Raw genomic sequence first — 16,929 nt, 5'->3', positions numbered from 1 at the left:
ATAAGAAATGTTTTAGGTACAGCATTTTTTGGACAGGATATACTAGGGAATGGCAGGGGACAGCTCGCCGTGCCCTAGACAGCTACAATTTAGTCGACATAAAATGCATTTTCAAAAAAAACACACAAAACTAAAAAAGCGGTGAGGGAGAGGTCCCACAAGTACCCTTGCATCCCATTCCACCAACCCAAAATCTAAAAAAGTCAACCCAACAACTAAAAACAAAAAAGTAAACTTATTTCATCATTTTCCATATTGTGAAGAAGAAAAAGAAGAACAATTGTGAGAAGAAAAGGGAATGGCAATGAGAAAGAAGTGATAAAATTATAACAAATGGCATATGACTTGATGGTTTGTGTGCTCCCAAAGGCTTTACTTTGGAGGTGTTGCCCCTGAGGTACAATACCCCTTGACCCCGATGGCAGCACTACCCCTAGAGCCCCACAAGGGGCACTGCCCCAAAATCCACTTCTAACTTCTTATAGTTAATCAAGAGGAATAGACTTACCACTAAACAATTGGAGAAGTCGGTGATTGTGCTTAATGCATTGCAACTTCAAAATCAACATAGTTTTGAGTATTAGTAGACCCCAACCACATGCCGAGATGTTGATCTTAATGATGACACACACGTTGATAAGTATCAGAAATGAGAGGGATTGGTTGGGCTTCCATTGGATGAGGCAGTCCCTCATAGTAGGAGGCAGTCCCTCATAGTAGCAATAACTTAGACTTGAGACTCCAATTTTGATGCAATGTTAGCAAATGTTGATTAAGGGCAGCAGCACATTTTCTATGTTTTTGTCATTTTGTGTTTAAAAGTGCAGCCTTTGGGCATTTTATTGTATTTTTATACAATACATATGCACATTGACAATGAAAGCAGCTGAATTTTGTTACTTTTTTTGTCAACTCTCATGAAAACCCTCAATTCAACTCTAATGTTATGTATTAAGTTTTTATAATGTATATGAATTATAATATATGCCTTATCAATGTTATCGTATGAATATTGAAATTTCCTATATTTTTTATTTTTTACTTTTTTTAAAGCTGTCCCCTGCCATCCTCTAACAAACGGCCTCCCAAAAAATCCATCTTGGAAATGTGTCCCTTGTCGTCCCTGTCCCCAAAATTTGGTTGAACGTAGGTTTTAAATAAACAATATCCATTCCCTCAAGGGCTTGATACCAACAGAACTTACCATGTTATTGTGTTCCAAATAATGTAACGCAAAACTGACACTGATTATTGTTGGAGAGGAAGACTGAAAATCAGCATGTAATTAGCACACATAAATAGGTTCCAAGCTTGTTCATTTGATTTTCAAAAGAGGTTTGTTTATAAGCTAAACACAAAGCATTGGAGATTAATCGTGAACAGGCAATCGCTGATGAACTCCCTTAAGAACATGATAACAACAGATTTTAACATGTTATCTATAATCTATGAATTATAGCTTCACAATTGCATTTCAAATAATGCAATGTTAAACTGAGACTAATTTTTTTTGGAATGGCAGACTGTCTGACACAGCAATTGTAATGTCCCTTTAGGATGTTCCTGATCCATGCCTTAAAATAATAATATTTCCTCAAATATGATTTTTTTTTTTTTTTTAAATAATGCCTGGCAAACTTTGTAACGTGACCGGGGACGCTGGCATGACACGCCCTCTAGCTCCACGTGAAACGCTTTTGACCCGGAGCTATGAACTGGTGAGGCCACAACCGGGGGACCTCATCCCACACTTCACTTGTTCAAACCCACAAGCACAACGACCCAGCGAAGACACAACGCCTGCGAGCACAATGGCCCAGCAGGGGTTTGAACCTTGGTGGCCGCTTCACCAACGAAGTGTTTTAACCACGACACTACATGTCCGAAGACTACTCAAATATGATATTGGTTTTATCAAAGATTAAGAATTAATGATAATAATTCAATCAATAGATCATAGCATAGTACTCAATTAATCAAATCGTGAATTTTCTGGAAACGCTTACAAACCGGCAAATTGCAGCTTTTCATACCTAACTAAATAGTGACAATATCAAGGGTTTTAGTCCTTAGCTTGCCAACAAGCATGAAAGGGTTTTCATCCTTCCAACTCTTAGCCCACCTCGGAGGGTTTTCATCCTCCTCAACCAAAATTTGGGTTTTTGTCCAAACTTGGCAAGAGCATTAAAGGGTTTTCGTCCTTCCAATTCTCATGGACTTGGAAGGGATTTCATCCTTCCTATTTGCAAGATGTGGACAAGGATCCTTCCTGTTTGCAAGATGTGGACAAGGCTTAGGTATTACTACTAATAATTCAGCTGAAGCAAATGCAGCCCTCTTGGCAATTCAGATGGCAAAAAGGCTTTGGGTTAGATATCTACAGCTAGAAGGTGACTCCAAAATTATTACTCAGGCAATAATGAAGGGGAGCACAATTCACTGGAAATTAGACAAACTAATTCAGATCATAATTAGACAATTAAAGGATTTTCCAAAATTTAAAATCTCACTCTACGAGAAGGAAATCAGAAGGCTGATAGGCAAGCTAAGGAGGCTGTGGACTTCCAACAAGGTGACATAAGGTGGAGTGAAGAAAGAATGAAACGGGCAAACCAGAATTAAGAGGTCGGTAGATGCAATCTCATCATTGCCAGCAAATGGCAGAGCAATGAAACAAGATGTTTGATGCATGGGAGCAGGCAGGGAGTAGTATGGCAAGATTTTCAACAGAGATGGGCATACGAAGGAAGATTTCCTTCATACCCACAATTGAGCTGATAAGTAGTGTTAACGGTGGCCATCGCCTCCAAGAAATAATAGCAGGCCGACTGAAAACTTGAAGGAAAGATATCATGCCACAAGGTGGGAAAACCAAAAAATTTCTTCCCCATGCAGAGTTGGATCCATATACTGATATGTTGCTAAAATTAAATGAGGAATGCCAAGTTGGAGAGGCATTAAAGACGCAGGGCAAATGAAAGAGAATTAAATACCCCCAAGTCAAAAATGTCATTCATATTTTTCTAGTGTCTTGGAGAAGCTTGGAGTGAGGTGAGTGTGAAGTGTGGGGTGATGGAGGCAAATTTCTCGTTGCAGACCCACAAACAGCAGGTCGCCTTCCGGGGCCAAATCTCTGATGGAATCTCTTCAACTTTGAAGAGAAGACTTTCATCACGCGGGTGAAAATCATGCTTGGAGAGGAAAATTTGAACGGAGAGTTCCGATACCGCACCAATGCGGATATTGTCTCGATGTTCATGGCATGGTGTTTCAAAGAGCCAAGGAGCAAGGTGGCGGAAATAATGCACAGGTGTGTGAGGAAAGAATGGCTAGTAGGGATGGAAAGTTTCCTGGAAATGACCAGAGATAAGGAGGGTTTTGCTTGCCCAGGCAAAGTGTGGATTCATGTTAGTGAATTTGCACTGCCTCTCAGACCTTTTCTTCTGTGAAGTGCGAATTGTAACAAAGAAGTGAGGAGGGCGATGGCCCAAATTGGGATGCAGGGGATGAAAGCATACTTGGACTCTGTGACTGCTTGGGAAATCAGACAGGAGCAGGTGAAATGGGGACCATACGAGAACTATAGAGCCCTGAAAGCAAAAAAGTCTCCTCCTAAGTGCAAAAGAGGACGTCCTACGGGCTCAAGGAAAACAAGGAGGGTTCGAGTGCTGCTGCAGTGTCATGTCCCCATGACAAATGTACAGAATACAAAACTCTATGTAATACATTCTTTGTTTCCAGATTACAATTTTTAAAGTAATCCCTTATCGAATTAATTTAATGATGGCAAAAATTAATTTAATTAATTGTTATTCTTAATTAACAGCTAAATAATAATTAATGTCTATTGTATAAGTTGATTTGTAATCGGTTACTTAACTATGGCGTCTAAGGACAAGACGCGACTGTAGAAAGACTCGCACCTTTCTGAATAGTCATAGCCCATGACACGACTATGCAAGACTACTTATGTCGGGTCCGGGGAATGGACAAGGGGGGGCCAAGAAAGGAGGGAAAAAACTATCATCATGTGATTATACAATTCGCATCATTTTGATTTACCCAACTGCTAGACGACAGCCCAGGTATGTCGCATACTCAGAAATATGATGGTTGATTTTACGTCTCTGATAGTCTCGTTACCTGCAAGTATGTAGATTCATGATTATAATGTTCAACGGCATTTTTGTATCTATTCCTAATGTACGATTTCTGGTTTCCACCGTAAACCACTATTTAACTTAATGATAACATTAGACGCCACTATTTATATTTTCCGTTAGCATTATGAAGCTCTACGAATTAAACTTAAGGTCATATCAATATTATCGGTTGCAAATGAACATTTTTTCAGTAATAAATCTGAGTATTAATGTATTAAGAACCATCTACAGTATGACACAGCATGGTTAGACATAAATACAGTACTAATGAAGTAAAAATCATAAAATAACACAACAAGTCTCAGACATTTATGTATTCTGATTATCTGGCACAATTATTCATTAGGAGGAATGACTGGTAAATATTACGAGTTGTTTATTCACATCTGTACAAACATATTTTGCAAATCTATAACAGTAAAAATACAGTAATAATAATCTGGCAAGAACTTACTAATCTACACAAAATTCCAAGAGCAGAGAGAGCTATTGGTAGAAGAGGATACTGTCACTCCAAGTAAGCCACTTACTGGTCCATGTAAGATCAGTAGGCCAGTAGAGCATGTGACTGCTACTGGGCTTGGGGCAGACAACAATTAAGCCCTTCTCCATCTGCTACTTCCTTGGCTTAATTAATAAATTTAAGGGAGGAACAAGGTATTGAGTTCGGGCATAAGACCCACGCCACTATCAGTAAGCCAAAAGGGCATAATGACTGCTTTTGGATCCAGAGTGGGACGGATTGGCTAACTGGATCATTACCTGTGTTCTCCTATTCTAGTAGATAAAGAAATAATGTTTATAAGCTATGTGGGTTGCAATTGAATGAATTTATGTTTCCGCTACATATGTATAATCTAAACAAAGTAATTTCTGTATGTATTAATGTAAATTTTCCTTCAAAGATGAACAAGAATTCTATTTCTGATTTATTTTTTCCATATGTTGCCCAGGCAAACATATTTATGCTTATATAATCTAGTAGGGGACATCACGTGCAGGGCAAGTCTACTGGTGGTAGATGCGAACCAAAGATAGTGGGTCAGAGCGTGGCAATGCTGGTGGCGGTGGCCAACAAAGGGAAGGCAGTGATGGACGAGGGCTAGGAGGAAGGATGATATTGCACTACATTTTGTGATTTTGTATTTTGTTGATTTGAAATCTGTAGAATGCTAGGGGATTGGGTTACAAATCAGTTTTTTGATGTATGGGATGTAAATACTTGTAGTAATTTTGAATGGGGCATGCACAAGGAACATTATGATAATATGGAATGTAAATCTTTTTTTGAATTAATACAAAATACAATTACTGATCAAAAAAAATGGAACAGATGTGCAGTTGAAATGCTCTTCAAAATCGAAGGGGATGCTCCAAATAAATAAAAACTAACATAAAACTAGACAATATGCACTTGCTATTCACAATCTTTACACCACATTCTGGAGTGATTTTGAGTATGCAATACAAGCTAACCAAATAAAAACCTAGCTTTTTGTTTTCTTAATCTAACGCACAAGGTGATTTAGGACATTAGCACTACACAAGATATTTTTATGTTTTTTCACTGAAAGAAATCCATACAGCTACATACTTGTGTTGTTCAGCTAAATGTAGAGACTAGACAATGCAAATACATATAATTGAATAATCTAAAATGGATAGACACAAATGCTATGGTAAATTAAATAAATGACTTCATGCAAAGCCACAATGTCCACCTTCGAGTCAAGCTGCAATACAAAGCTTGCAAACTTGATAGATCAATATTACGCTCAACAAACATAACAAGATATCTCAATACACATATAAAAGCAAATTAGGTATATAAATTTCATTGAGTAATGAATTATGGATTTGACAATAACACCAAAAACTTGATGAATAGCAACTTTAGCAATATGTAGGAGGGAGAATTACAATTGCTTAAAACTAAGTGCAAAATAGCACTTATTTATGCTATTTAAGGAGCAACTGCATAAAAATAAGTGAAATAAATTAACTCAACTTTGTCTCTAGCTATTACTTACAAACTTTGTCTCTAGCTATACTACTTGCATGATGTGCAAGCCTTGCTATAAATTATCTTGTCCAATAAAATTAAAACCTAATCCATGCGAATAGTAATTAAAATAATGATTAAAATGTCACAATTATCCCTTAAAAGCTCATGTCCCTTCACAATCAGATAAATGAACTAACAATAGTTGACTCCATGCTAAAAATAACAAAAGCCCCAATAGCAAACTCTGAATATTCTTTTTCTTCAAAAATGGTGACGAGCTATCTTTAGCATGAATTTAACAATAACACCAAACACTTGATGAATAGCAACTTTAGAAATATGTAGGAGGGAGAATTACCATTGCTTATAACTAAGTGCAAAATAGCACTTATTTATGCTATTTAAGGAGCAACTCCATAAAAATAAGTGAAATAAATTAACTCAACTTTGTCTCTAGCTATTAATTACAAACTTTGTCTCTAGCTATACTACTTGCATGATGTGCAAGCCTTGCTACAAATTATCTTGTCCAATAAAATTAAAACCTAATCCATGCGAATAGTAATTAAAATAATGATTAAAATGTCACAATTATCCCTTAAAAGCTCGTGTCCCTTCACAATCAGATAAATGAACTAACAATAGTTGACTCCATGCTAAACATAGCAAAAGCCCCAATAGCAAACTCTGAATATTCTTTTTCTTCAAAAATGGTGACGAGCTATCTTTAGCATGGACTAGAAAATAGACTTTTCTGGAATGTGGCTCTAGATAATGAAGCCAAAGAATCTGATCTTGGTGAAGCTCTTCAGACCCTAATAATCACTCGACACTTCTGAATCCAAAAATCATCTTGTATTAGTTTGTGTCAAACATTGACTAAAAATTACATCTTTGAATATCTTGCTCTGATAATCTATATTTACTCAAACATTTTGTTTACAAATAAGCTTCCTTGAAGATTTCTAGATCTCTTTGAACTGATATACTTTAGCTATTCTAATTGAAGATTTCCAACGAGCTGTTATGTCTATTTTTGCTCAAAAACCTACACTCTTCCGACTTTAGTAGACTGCTTATCCTTCACAAATAATTGTTGTGTACCTGCTCTATAAATCGTGCAAAATGAATCTTGAAAGCTTATGTAGGCACATGACTCTAATCTTGACATCACCTTTTTAATCCTGCTCTTTTACCAGTTTAGTTATCTCTTCTTAAAATAGCACCACCCCTTCATATGCATTCAGAAATTAGCATGATTTATTTGGAAAGAAGGTGTGACTTTATCCCTGGTCACCACTTTTCAGAAGTCAGAGTACTAAAGGTGCAACTGCTTTTTAACATTCTTCCTTAGCCCGATTCCTTTTGGTTGACCACAGATTTGCTTTGCGTGGACGTGAAAGGAGACAAAACTTTTAAGAAAGTGTACCTTATTCCAGATTTTACACAAGCACAATTTATAATACCAAACCGTCACATCCTTCATCTGACACAATTTATCTTAGTTGGTTACATCTTACACTCTTGTTTTTCCTACGTTGCTGACTAGAAACTATTTTTTGTCTTCTTCCTTAATTCAATTTTCAATAGTCAATAACTCTCCCATTGATGCAACTTAAGCTAACTGACCACAACATTATTTTTGAAAAAGGCAAAAAAAAAATAGAAGTGCACTACCTGGAATAATTATCATGCATGACTTCATCTTTTTAATCAGCACTTGAAATAAAACAAGCTGAAAAAAAAAGTGATAACTTTTAACTTTTTCTCAGGTGGAACTTTTCTAACTTTACCATCACATTCAAACAAAAGTAAAATGTGTGCCTTACTCCTAGCCTGAATCACTTATGCTGAAATTATTTTACTAGCTGATCGGATAACACTTGTCTTCTACTAAATTGATAGACTCATAATTGGCAAGTCTTTCTTCTTTCTTCTTTTGGTGCAGTTCTCACATCTGATTGAGGATGCAATATGAAACTAAGCAAAAACACTGATTCCCATTGATCAAATCATAGCATGCTAACTTCTTTCTCTGGAAACTTATATCCTCATGCAGAGTTTCTCCCTATCATTATCAAGATAAATGTGCACCCAAAAACATTCTTCTCCTCATTTGCCAGCCTATTCTTTCTCCAAATCCATGCCTCAGCTATCTTTTGTCACGAACCTCATCATTGTCTTGGAATATACATGATCACAATCAATCTGCAACAACTCATTAATATAAATAATAAAATTTAACATGACAACCTGCAACTCAACCAGAAACGACAATTACTGACTTTGACATGACATGCAACCAATTGATAATTTGATGTCGAATGGAGTAACAAGTAGTATAAATATAAAGTTTTGTATTGGATAAACAGTAACCATTGTGGACAGAATATCAGTTTATTTGTGATGGGAAATGCAGAAGTGGCAGCAACTCCTTCCTTGGCGGTACACTCAAGGACAGACTAACATTGAAAACAAAAAAACAGCATACTTTATTGAAAGAATAACAGGCCTGTTATAGGCAATTACAAGGTGGTTATCCAAATTGGAACTAACCGTTAAACTAACTCTAAAAATAGAAACTCCTAGTTCTAACACAAAGTCTCTAAAAATATAAGAACTCGCTAAAATATAACTCTAAAAATATAACTGCATGACCATTAATAAACACACACGGCCAAAAATAACAATAATTAAATATTCTAATACCCTCCCTTAATGGTCATTCTATCAACTACCCAACTGATGACAAAATCTGCTTATCAAAGAGCATAGAAGGCAGACTCCTCCTTCTCTTCAGAACGCTCTAGAACATGAGTCTGCTCCTGCTCCTAAGACCCTCCCTGGCTAGACTTCTGATTAGCCAACCTCTTTTTGCAAAACCTTTGGATATGTCCAAGTCCACCACAATAGTGACACGTGATTTTCTTCTTCAACCCCTCCTCAAGTGTGCGCTATCCCTTCTGTTGAGTGGACTCAGCTTTGCCTTTGTCCTTGGCAGTAAATGCCCATTCCACAGTGGCCATGTCAACGCTGCTACCAAACTACTGTCTCCACCTGGCTTGCTGCAATAGCTTATTGCACAACTCATCAAACTTCAAGTCAACACTAATGGAGGTAATGTTGAGCGTCTCAATAAAGTGTTTGTAGTATCTGGGCAAGCTCTTCAGTGTGATCACGACCATATCCTCTTCCTCCATCTTGCAACCAATAGCCTCCAACTAGTCACGTATTTCCTTGATCTTCGTAAGATGTTCCTGTAGTGACATCTTCTCATCCATCATAATTGAGAACATGTTCTTCAAAAAGAACGCTCGGCTCTTGTCGAATGTCCCATGAAGATTCTTCAAGTGATAACAAATCTCGTTAACTTTCTTGCCTGATGGCACTTCTGGAAGCATCTCATAGGTGACTAATAACTTCAGCAACATAACCGCTTCTCGGCTACGCTCATCAAACTTGGTCTGGTCGTTGCCCGCCGTTGCAAGACGGAATTCTTTACCCAAAACAATCTGGTCAAAGCACCGATACTCAAAAATCGAAAGCATCCACTGCTTCCAGGTATTGTAGTTCTTGTCATTGAAGCATTGACTACCTTCCAACATGATGTTGTTCAATGACACCATCCCTCCCGTTTTCTTATGCACGAAAAACGAGGTCAAACTCCAACTTCAAAAAAAATCTGATTTTTCTATCAAAAATCAGTCAAAAACCTTCAGCAACAGCTAGTACAAACTTCGAAAATCTGATTTTCAGGTCAAAACCAATCAAACCAGTCTGGCACAAATCCCAAGACAAACTGCTCAAAATACAAAACTTTGTTTTTGAGGTAACCAGTAAAACCTTAGACGCAGCTTTGCTGATTCACTAGCATGGATTCCAAGGCACAAAATTATGGCACGAAACCCAAGGCACAAAATTTTGAAAAACCCATAAAAATTGTTGAGAACCCAAAAAATAAAAATGTCTGCAAATCTGAAACCCTAGGTCGGACCTTAGAAAACCAGATTGGCACCATAAAGAAACATCACAAGAGCGGAAGCAGAAAACCCTTTTCCAGGTTTGGAACCAGCAGAAACCCCGTCACAAAAAAAAACACAAAAATCGCAAAATCCGTCGCGCGATTTTCTCAGGTTGCAGGGAAAAAAAACCCAAAAATAATGCCGCCGAAGACAACATAGGCGTCGGGCAGGGCTAAAAAACCTAGCCGCAGGCAGAGAAGAATTCTGCAGGTCTACAAAAATAGTGGAAACAAAACACACAAAAACACGAAAAATAGCACCGAAAATTTTTCATGCACGTTGGAAAAAATGCGAAAAAAAAAAGTGCCTGCAACTGCGATAAAAACAAGGTTTTTTGTTTTTTTTTTCTCTGTTGCACTGACAAAACCCAATGGGAAAGGGCAGAAACAGGTCGCAAAAATATTGCAGCTCAGAGAAAAATATCGAATAGAACCCACATGGGAAAATCACAAACCAAAAAAAACACAACCTACAAAAACACTCTGCAATTTTGACAGACGCTAAAGCCAGCGAGCCAACATAACCCGCAAACCCTCGAAAATTCTGACACAAAAACCTTCATGGTCAAAAAACAGCAATCAGATTTTTTCATTAGAAAAATCACTTAAAAAAATTTTGGAAATTGTTTCCAGGTAACTAGGGCAAGAGAAACTTTTTTTGGAGGCTCGTCACCCGCTCTGATACCATGAAACCAAAAAAACAGCGTACTTTATTGAAAGAATAACAGGCCTTTTATAGGCAATTACAAGGCAGTTGTCCAACTTGGGACTAACTGTTAAACTGACTCTAAAAATAGAAACTCCCAATTCTAACACGAAGTCTCTAAAAATACAACAACCAACTAAAGAACTCACTAAAATATAACTAAATCTAAAAATATAACTGAATGACCATTGATAAACACACAGCTAAAAATAATAATAATTAAGTATTCTAATAAACATAAGCTACCCATAGTGCCAAGAAACTACCAAGATTTGCAAGAGGAGGACCAATTGTCCCTATCATGTGAAATCGTCAACAGCCACTGATAATTCTTCCATACTTGTTTGACATCTGTACATTTTTGCAGCCTATAGGCAAAAATTGAGGCACTCCATTAGGCAAGGAAAGGATTTTGTCAAAGCTAGAACATAGATTGCAAATTCTACACCATATCCCCTCCAACCCAAGAAGACATTTAATGAATTTCAATGTTTCCAAAATTTTAAAGACAAGGTACTTTTGAGGCAACAATCAAAGATCGTGTCTCCATAAAATACAAACCAAAGACTGCCACAGCACGACTCTTACCTACTTTGCTGTCCCCTCAACCTACACACTCCATGCTACATCAAAGACAAAGTGAATGAAGATGAGATAGAGAGTGAACTTAGTTAAATCAATCAACTGAGAGGATTAAAAAAATGTTATTAAACCCAACTTAGTCACTACACTTGAAACCAATCACACACCAAAGATAATTAAACAGCTAGGCAACCTTCCCATCTTCACAAACACACAAAATGCAAAGCGAACAAAAACATGAATCTTTGTCACTTTCCTCAATCCCTTATAGCTATTATATCCACAATATTAAATCCTTGGGAGACTTAATATAAATAAAGGGATATGTATCCTTAAATATCCAAACTATGGGGGCTGCCCACTTAAAGTGAGGGGGACCAAATTACTCCATGTTTCCACCCAATCACTGAACACTACTGAAAAGGAGAGCTGATCCAATCCTGCATTAGCAAAAGGTCCATGGTTTTATTACAGTCTTTGTAAGTTTGTAATAGCAAAGTAAAATTGCTACCTCAAATCCCTAGGAAAGGTAACTTCCTAGCTTCCAAATAAATGTCTCCCTTTTGCAAGCCCCTTAATGACTAACATTGAATCTCTTTCAATGATAAGTTTCTTGCAGCCCTCGAAGATAGCTAAGTTCAAACCTTCCAGCAAGGCTTCCATCTCCACCTCATTTTTCATTTTATGGCCCAAGAATAATGTACTCAATTTGACAAATTTGCCTAAAGAATTTAACTCAAAAGGCACACTGCACCTGCCTGCCTAGGATCTCCAAAGGAGGTTCCATTGGAATTGAGCTTCAAAAACCCCACCCCTCCAAAGGGTTTTACCAAACATAGCCGATTCTTTTCTTCTAAATAACAATTACTCCATTAACAGGGAGCATATATATAAACCTGATTAATTTATGGTGCTTACAAGCTGGTTCTAACAAATATGAGGACAAACCTACATATAGCTGTTTTGTAAAGCATATTTACCCTGATAGACTGGAGACAGTAATATGTCCCAAGGGATGCACAATGAACCCTCCTAGATCAGGGCATTCAAGAACACCACAAAAATAGCAAGAGGGAATCAATAGCATGGATTCATTGTGTAAATCTTAATGCATACTACAGTTTACACGATAATCTTTCAAATCGTAAACAAATATCCATAAAGGCTGAAACTTTGTGAATGAAAATTATTTTCGGAATCTTATCCATTTTTGAAGATCTTAAACATCCAAACATTAGCCATGACAACAGCTTAAAAATTGAACATTCCAACCATCAAAGGATATGGATATACCTCATTCTACTCCTGTTTTCAATAGAATATTAGAGAGTTGTAGCACTTGCATGCAAGACAACTTGACACTGAACTGACACTCCATTAACTTATTATGGACTGCAAATAAGTAGTTATAGTGCTTCACAAATTCATTGCAGTTTGGAGACAAGATACCTCGAAAATAACTACTGAATTCATTTTACATTTGGACTGCAACGATTTCTCATGTGCTGAGATTATTTAATCCAACTTCTCACACATTTTTCTGTGTTTGGAGAGCAGATATTGAAGCCATACAGATAGAATTAGGCTTGTTCTGAGCGACCATAAAAATATATATGCTTGTTCATTTCTACATTACAATGTACTGAGGATGAAATTTCTACAGATAGAATTAGGCTTGTTCTGAGCGACCATAAAAATATATATGCTTGTTCATTTCTACATTACAATGTACTGAGGATGAAATTTCTGCAGATCAGTTCAATTTTCCTATTAATCATAGTTATAGGAATTATATTTTGATTATCATGATCCTCATCATTGAAACACACTCCTTCATTTATCCCTGGGCAACAGATTTTGAGTCTTTCATAATTTTTCAACAGGTTTTCACAGGTACCCACAACTTACAAGAAAACCATTGCTTTGGTAAGCAAACCAAAGTTGGAAATTAATGGATTGACAGTGATTTATATGGTCCCCCACACATCAAGCATGCCAACTTGGCGTCTGAGACTCTTCTTTTGGGAACAAGCAGTTTATTCACTTTATCTTGTATCCTTAGACTTTGATATTCAATCTACCTTAAAGGCTTAAAACAAAGTGAACGATAGTCAACTCAAATTTGCACTAATGCTCCATATTCCTGGTAATGCGTAAAAAACCACAATTGGGCGTTGAAATAAAATTAGCTTTAGCAGGGTACTCCTTGATTTTTAAAACATTGTACACAATTTTTAACAGAAAATTCCTGACTTCAAAAATTATGAACTGCTTCAAATCCCTGGTGATACATAAAAGTCCACATTGGTGCGTTGAAATAAAATTAACTTTAGCACGGTACTCCTCGATTTTAAAATCATTGTTCAAAATTTTTAAAAGAGATTTATTTGACTTCAAAAACTATGGACTGCGCAGGGATAAAATCTCTGTGATGAAATCATAAAATTTAGGCAGGAAAAAGTCAGGACTAAATAAAAATCTCTGTAACTAATTTCACAATTTCCAGGATGTGACAAGTCTACCAATCAACAAAAGTGCATTGCCTCTGTTGGTGCACAAATTACAGCTTTCACAGCCGTGCAGAGGGCCAAAAATTCAGTTTGAAAACTGCCACAGAAAAGTAAAAATAAAAAATAAAACAGAGCCAGATTGTGACCTATTTGGTGTTACAGCAAACATAGTTCAGGGTTCAGAACTGCCAAAATAAGCCACAAGTCCAGAAATGAATTCCAACAGAAAATATGTAGAAAACTTAACCGAACAGAACACTGGCACTGGCACTTGCCCATTCGTGCCGTGTTCTAAGTCCAAAAAGCAAAAGAAGAACAAAAGTCCGAGGTCTGAAATAAGTCTGTCCCCAGACAATAAAGAATGATAACAGTAGTCAGGCAGGATGAAGTCCAAATGTTAAAAAATTATAACCTTCCTCAAGAAGTACCAAGTTCATGTCCCGGGTGTCGTCCCAGGCTGGTCTTTTAATCAGGCACAATACAAGACATAACAAGCAAGGCTGCGTTCAAACTGAGAGGAAGACGACCAAAACAACCCTCTGCTGTAACCATAAACCCAACCTTACCCCACAAGATAAATTTACCACAAAATAACCATGATAGCAACAATACTTACAACAACGTAACCCTCCGAAGTGACATTTCGGCGCAAGTTTACACGAAATGGATAATTTAACAAAGAGAAGAAACATAGCTACTTAGCAAGGCATTGCTTTGGTGGAGAGTTAAGAGAGAAAATGACCTGCTGCTGCTGTTGTTGGAGGCATACTGTTCAGGCAAAGGTGGATGTGGGCGAGATTCGATACTGAGATCTATTGCGACACGTGTAGGGCTTGGTTGGCGCTCGTCTGTCCTCCTCCATGGCCCCGAGATCTGAATTACATAAACCACTGTTACCAAGCCTCCTATTCTCCTCTCTCCCTAACATTCCGGTTTTGACTTTTAAGAAGAAGAGCAGAGAGAAAGCTTGAACTACCTAATGTAATGCAATGCTGCCTTAAGTGCCGTTTACTTACCTTCCGTTTGTTTTCCTGTTTACGATATTTGTTTTTTCCCTTCAGCACGTGCTGTTTCCTCTTTTACGGTTTTTTTTTCCCGTCTTCAAAGCTGATTTTGCAAATCATTTCAAAGAGATTCGTCAAATTTGTGTCTTCCTCTAAATTTCCTCAAATTTGTGAGAGATTAATTTCTTAATTTCCCAAACTGCCACGCGCCCCCTGCTTAATCTTGACAAAATACAAGTGCTATAATACTTGCATTTATTATTATCTGAATTGTTTTCATTAGTAGTACTTGTTATACAACTGTAAAGCAAAAAGTGCATTTGTAATGATGATATGGCATTTGATTTGGACTAGTTATGTATTAATGTTTGACATACCTTGTAAATAATCAATATGTTTGTTCATTTTTGTTCTTGTATTTTATTCGTTTTAATCATGTTGATTGGAATTTTGTATTCTATTCATTTTAGTCATGATGATATGGCATTTGATTTGGATTATTTATGTATAAGAGTTAATATAACTTGTAAATAATCAATATCGTTTATTTTTATTTTTATTTTTATTTTTATTTTTATTTTTATTTTAGTCATGTTGATATTGTACTTGATTTGGATTTTTTATATATAATAAAAGTCGAGATAATTTGTAAATTATCAATATCTTTTTAATTTTTGTATTCTTGTTTATTTGTAAATTTTATTTATCATTAAAAAAATTAGATATGATTGTTGATAGGATTTTATTAGAAAAATAGATCAATAGTGTAATCGTGTTTGTATGATTGTATATTACTTCTTACTAATTATGAGTTAATCCAAGTTTAAAATATGATTGTTATTTTTTGAATTGCATGTTGAATTATTCAAATTGAAGGTCTATGTTGTCATATTTAATAGCATTGTCCTGAGTCATTGTCAAAAAAATCATTAGGAGAAGAGAAAGATCATTGAAGTATCAATTTTGTAGATAGAAAAGCATGAGGCAATCATCGTAACTTGCATTAACATTATAAATGTTGGACTTATGCATTATTGTTATCATTTTGTCATTATAAAAGCAAAAGCGCAAGGGTTGTCTAAGGTACAAGGAAGTATCAAACTTCAACCCTTTTATAGCAAGTCCACAAAAATGTTCCTCAACAATACACAATTCCAAATCAAGTAACAAGTAAAGTAAAATATCTTCCTAAAGTCTACAAATGAATGGAATGTGATCACGAAAAAGTATGTCCTTGCAAAAATTGGTTAAGATTGAACTAGCAATCTAGACTACAAACTCATAACAACAAAGTTAGTTTGACATAGTCACCACGTGCATTTCTAATGTGTAATCAAGTTTCACAGTTTGTGTCTATCAACACATCAATCATCTTGTTATGATGGAAGGTATGGATTTTGATTTTACATGTATGAGTGACTTAGTTATTTACGTTGGCTTAGGCATAATTTATATTCATTGAAATATTATATATTGGATTTAAATAAAATTTAGCGAGAAATTAAAACAGATTTGTTTCCTATGGTTTACTTTCTAGTTGGCATTTAGGTATCTCAACATATCCTACACCTTGTGATTTGTTCCTCTATTTCTCTCACATCAATTCTTATATTTGTGATTGTTTTTATATTCCATTCAAATTTGAGATAAGCAAGTATCCTTGTTGCCTATACTTATCTCCTAGTTAGGGTTTGTTTTCATCCCCAAGGATCATGCCATTTTTCTAAGATTTAGCACTAATATCTATTATGAGCTTTTAGATGTCTAATTTTATTAGTATTTATTATTTTATTTCAAATATAAAACTCCTTAACCTATCCATCCCCTATTATAGTGATTGTAATTGATTCTTTAATTCTTTAAAATTATGGACTCTCATTGACCCTTTTAATAACCTACATTCATAATTGCATTAAAGATTTTGATGTGTTTTTGTAA

General features: G+C 36.1%; 1 protein-coding gene across 6 annotated transcripts in view; it reads right to left on the bottom strand.

Moving 5' to 3' along the window:
- LOC131066840 (protein NPG1) overlaps positions 1-15,147 on the bottom strand; it is an 80,215-nt gene extending 65,068 nt beyond the window's left edge. Inside the window, exons 1-2 of one of the 6 annotated variants that reach the window (XM_058001702.2) lie at positions 15,004-15,147; positions 14,730-14,860 (exon numbers count right to left, since the gene is read on the bottom strand). Coding sequence is in view for 2 of the 6 variants with exons in the window: in XM_058001699.2 (XP_057857682.1) it covers positions 11,162-11,263; positions 14,604-14,629 (128 nt within the window). In the remaining 4 variants the exon portion in view is untranslated. The other 5 variants (XM_058001704.2, XM_058001699.2, XM_058001701.2 and 2 more) reach the window with 5 other exon arrangements.
- Between the last annotated feature and the right edge of the window lie 1,782 nt (positions 15,148-16,929).

This window comes from Cryptomeria japonica, chromosome 8 (genome assembly GCF_030272615.1).
Source record: "Cryptomeria japonica chromosome 8, Sugi_1.0, whole genome shotgun sequence".
NCBI lineage: Eukaryota > Viridiplantae > Streptophyta > Pinopsida > Cupressales > Cupressaceae > Cryptomeria > Cryptomeria japonica.
The sequence above is the reverse complement of the archived record's forward strand: the minus strand, read 5'-3'. Positions and strand labels throughout refer to the sequence as shown.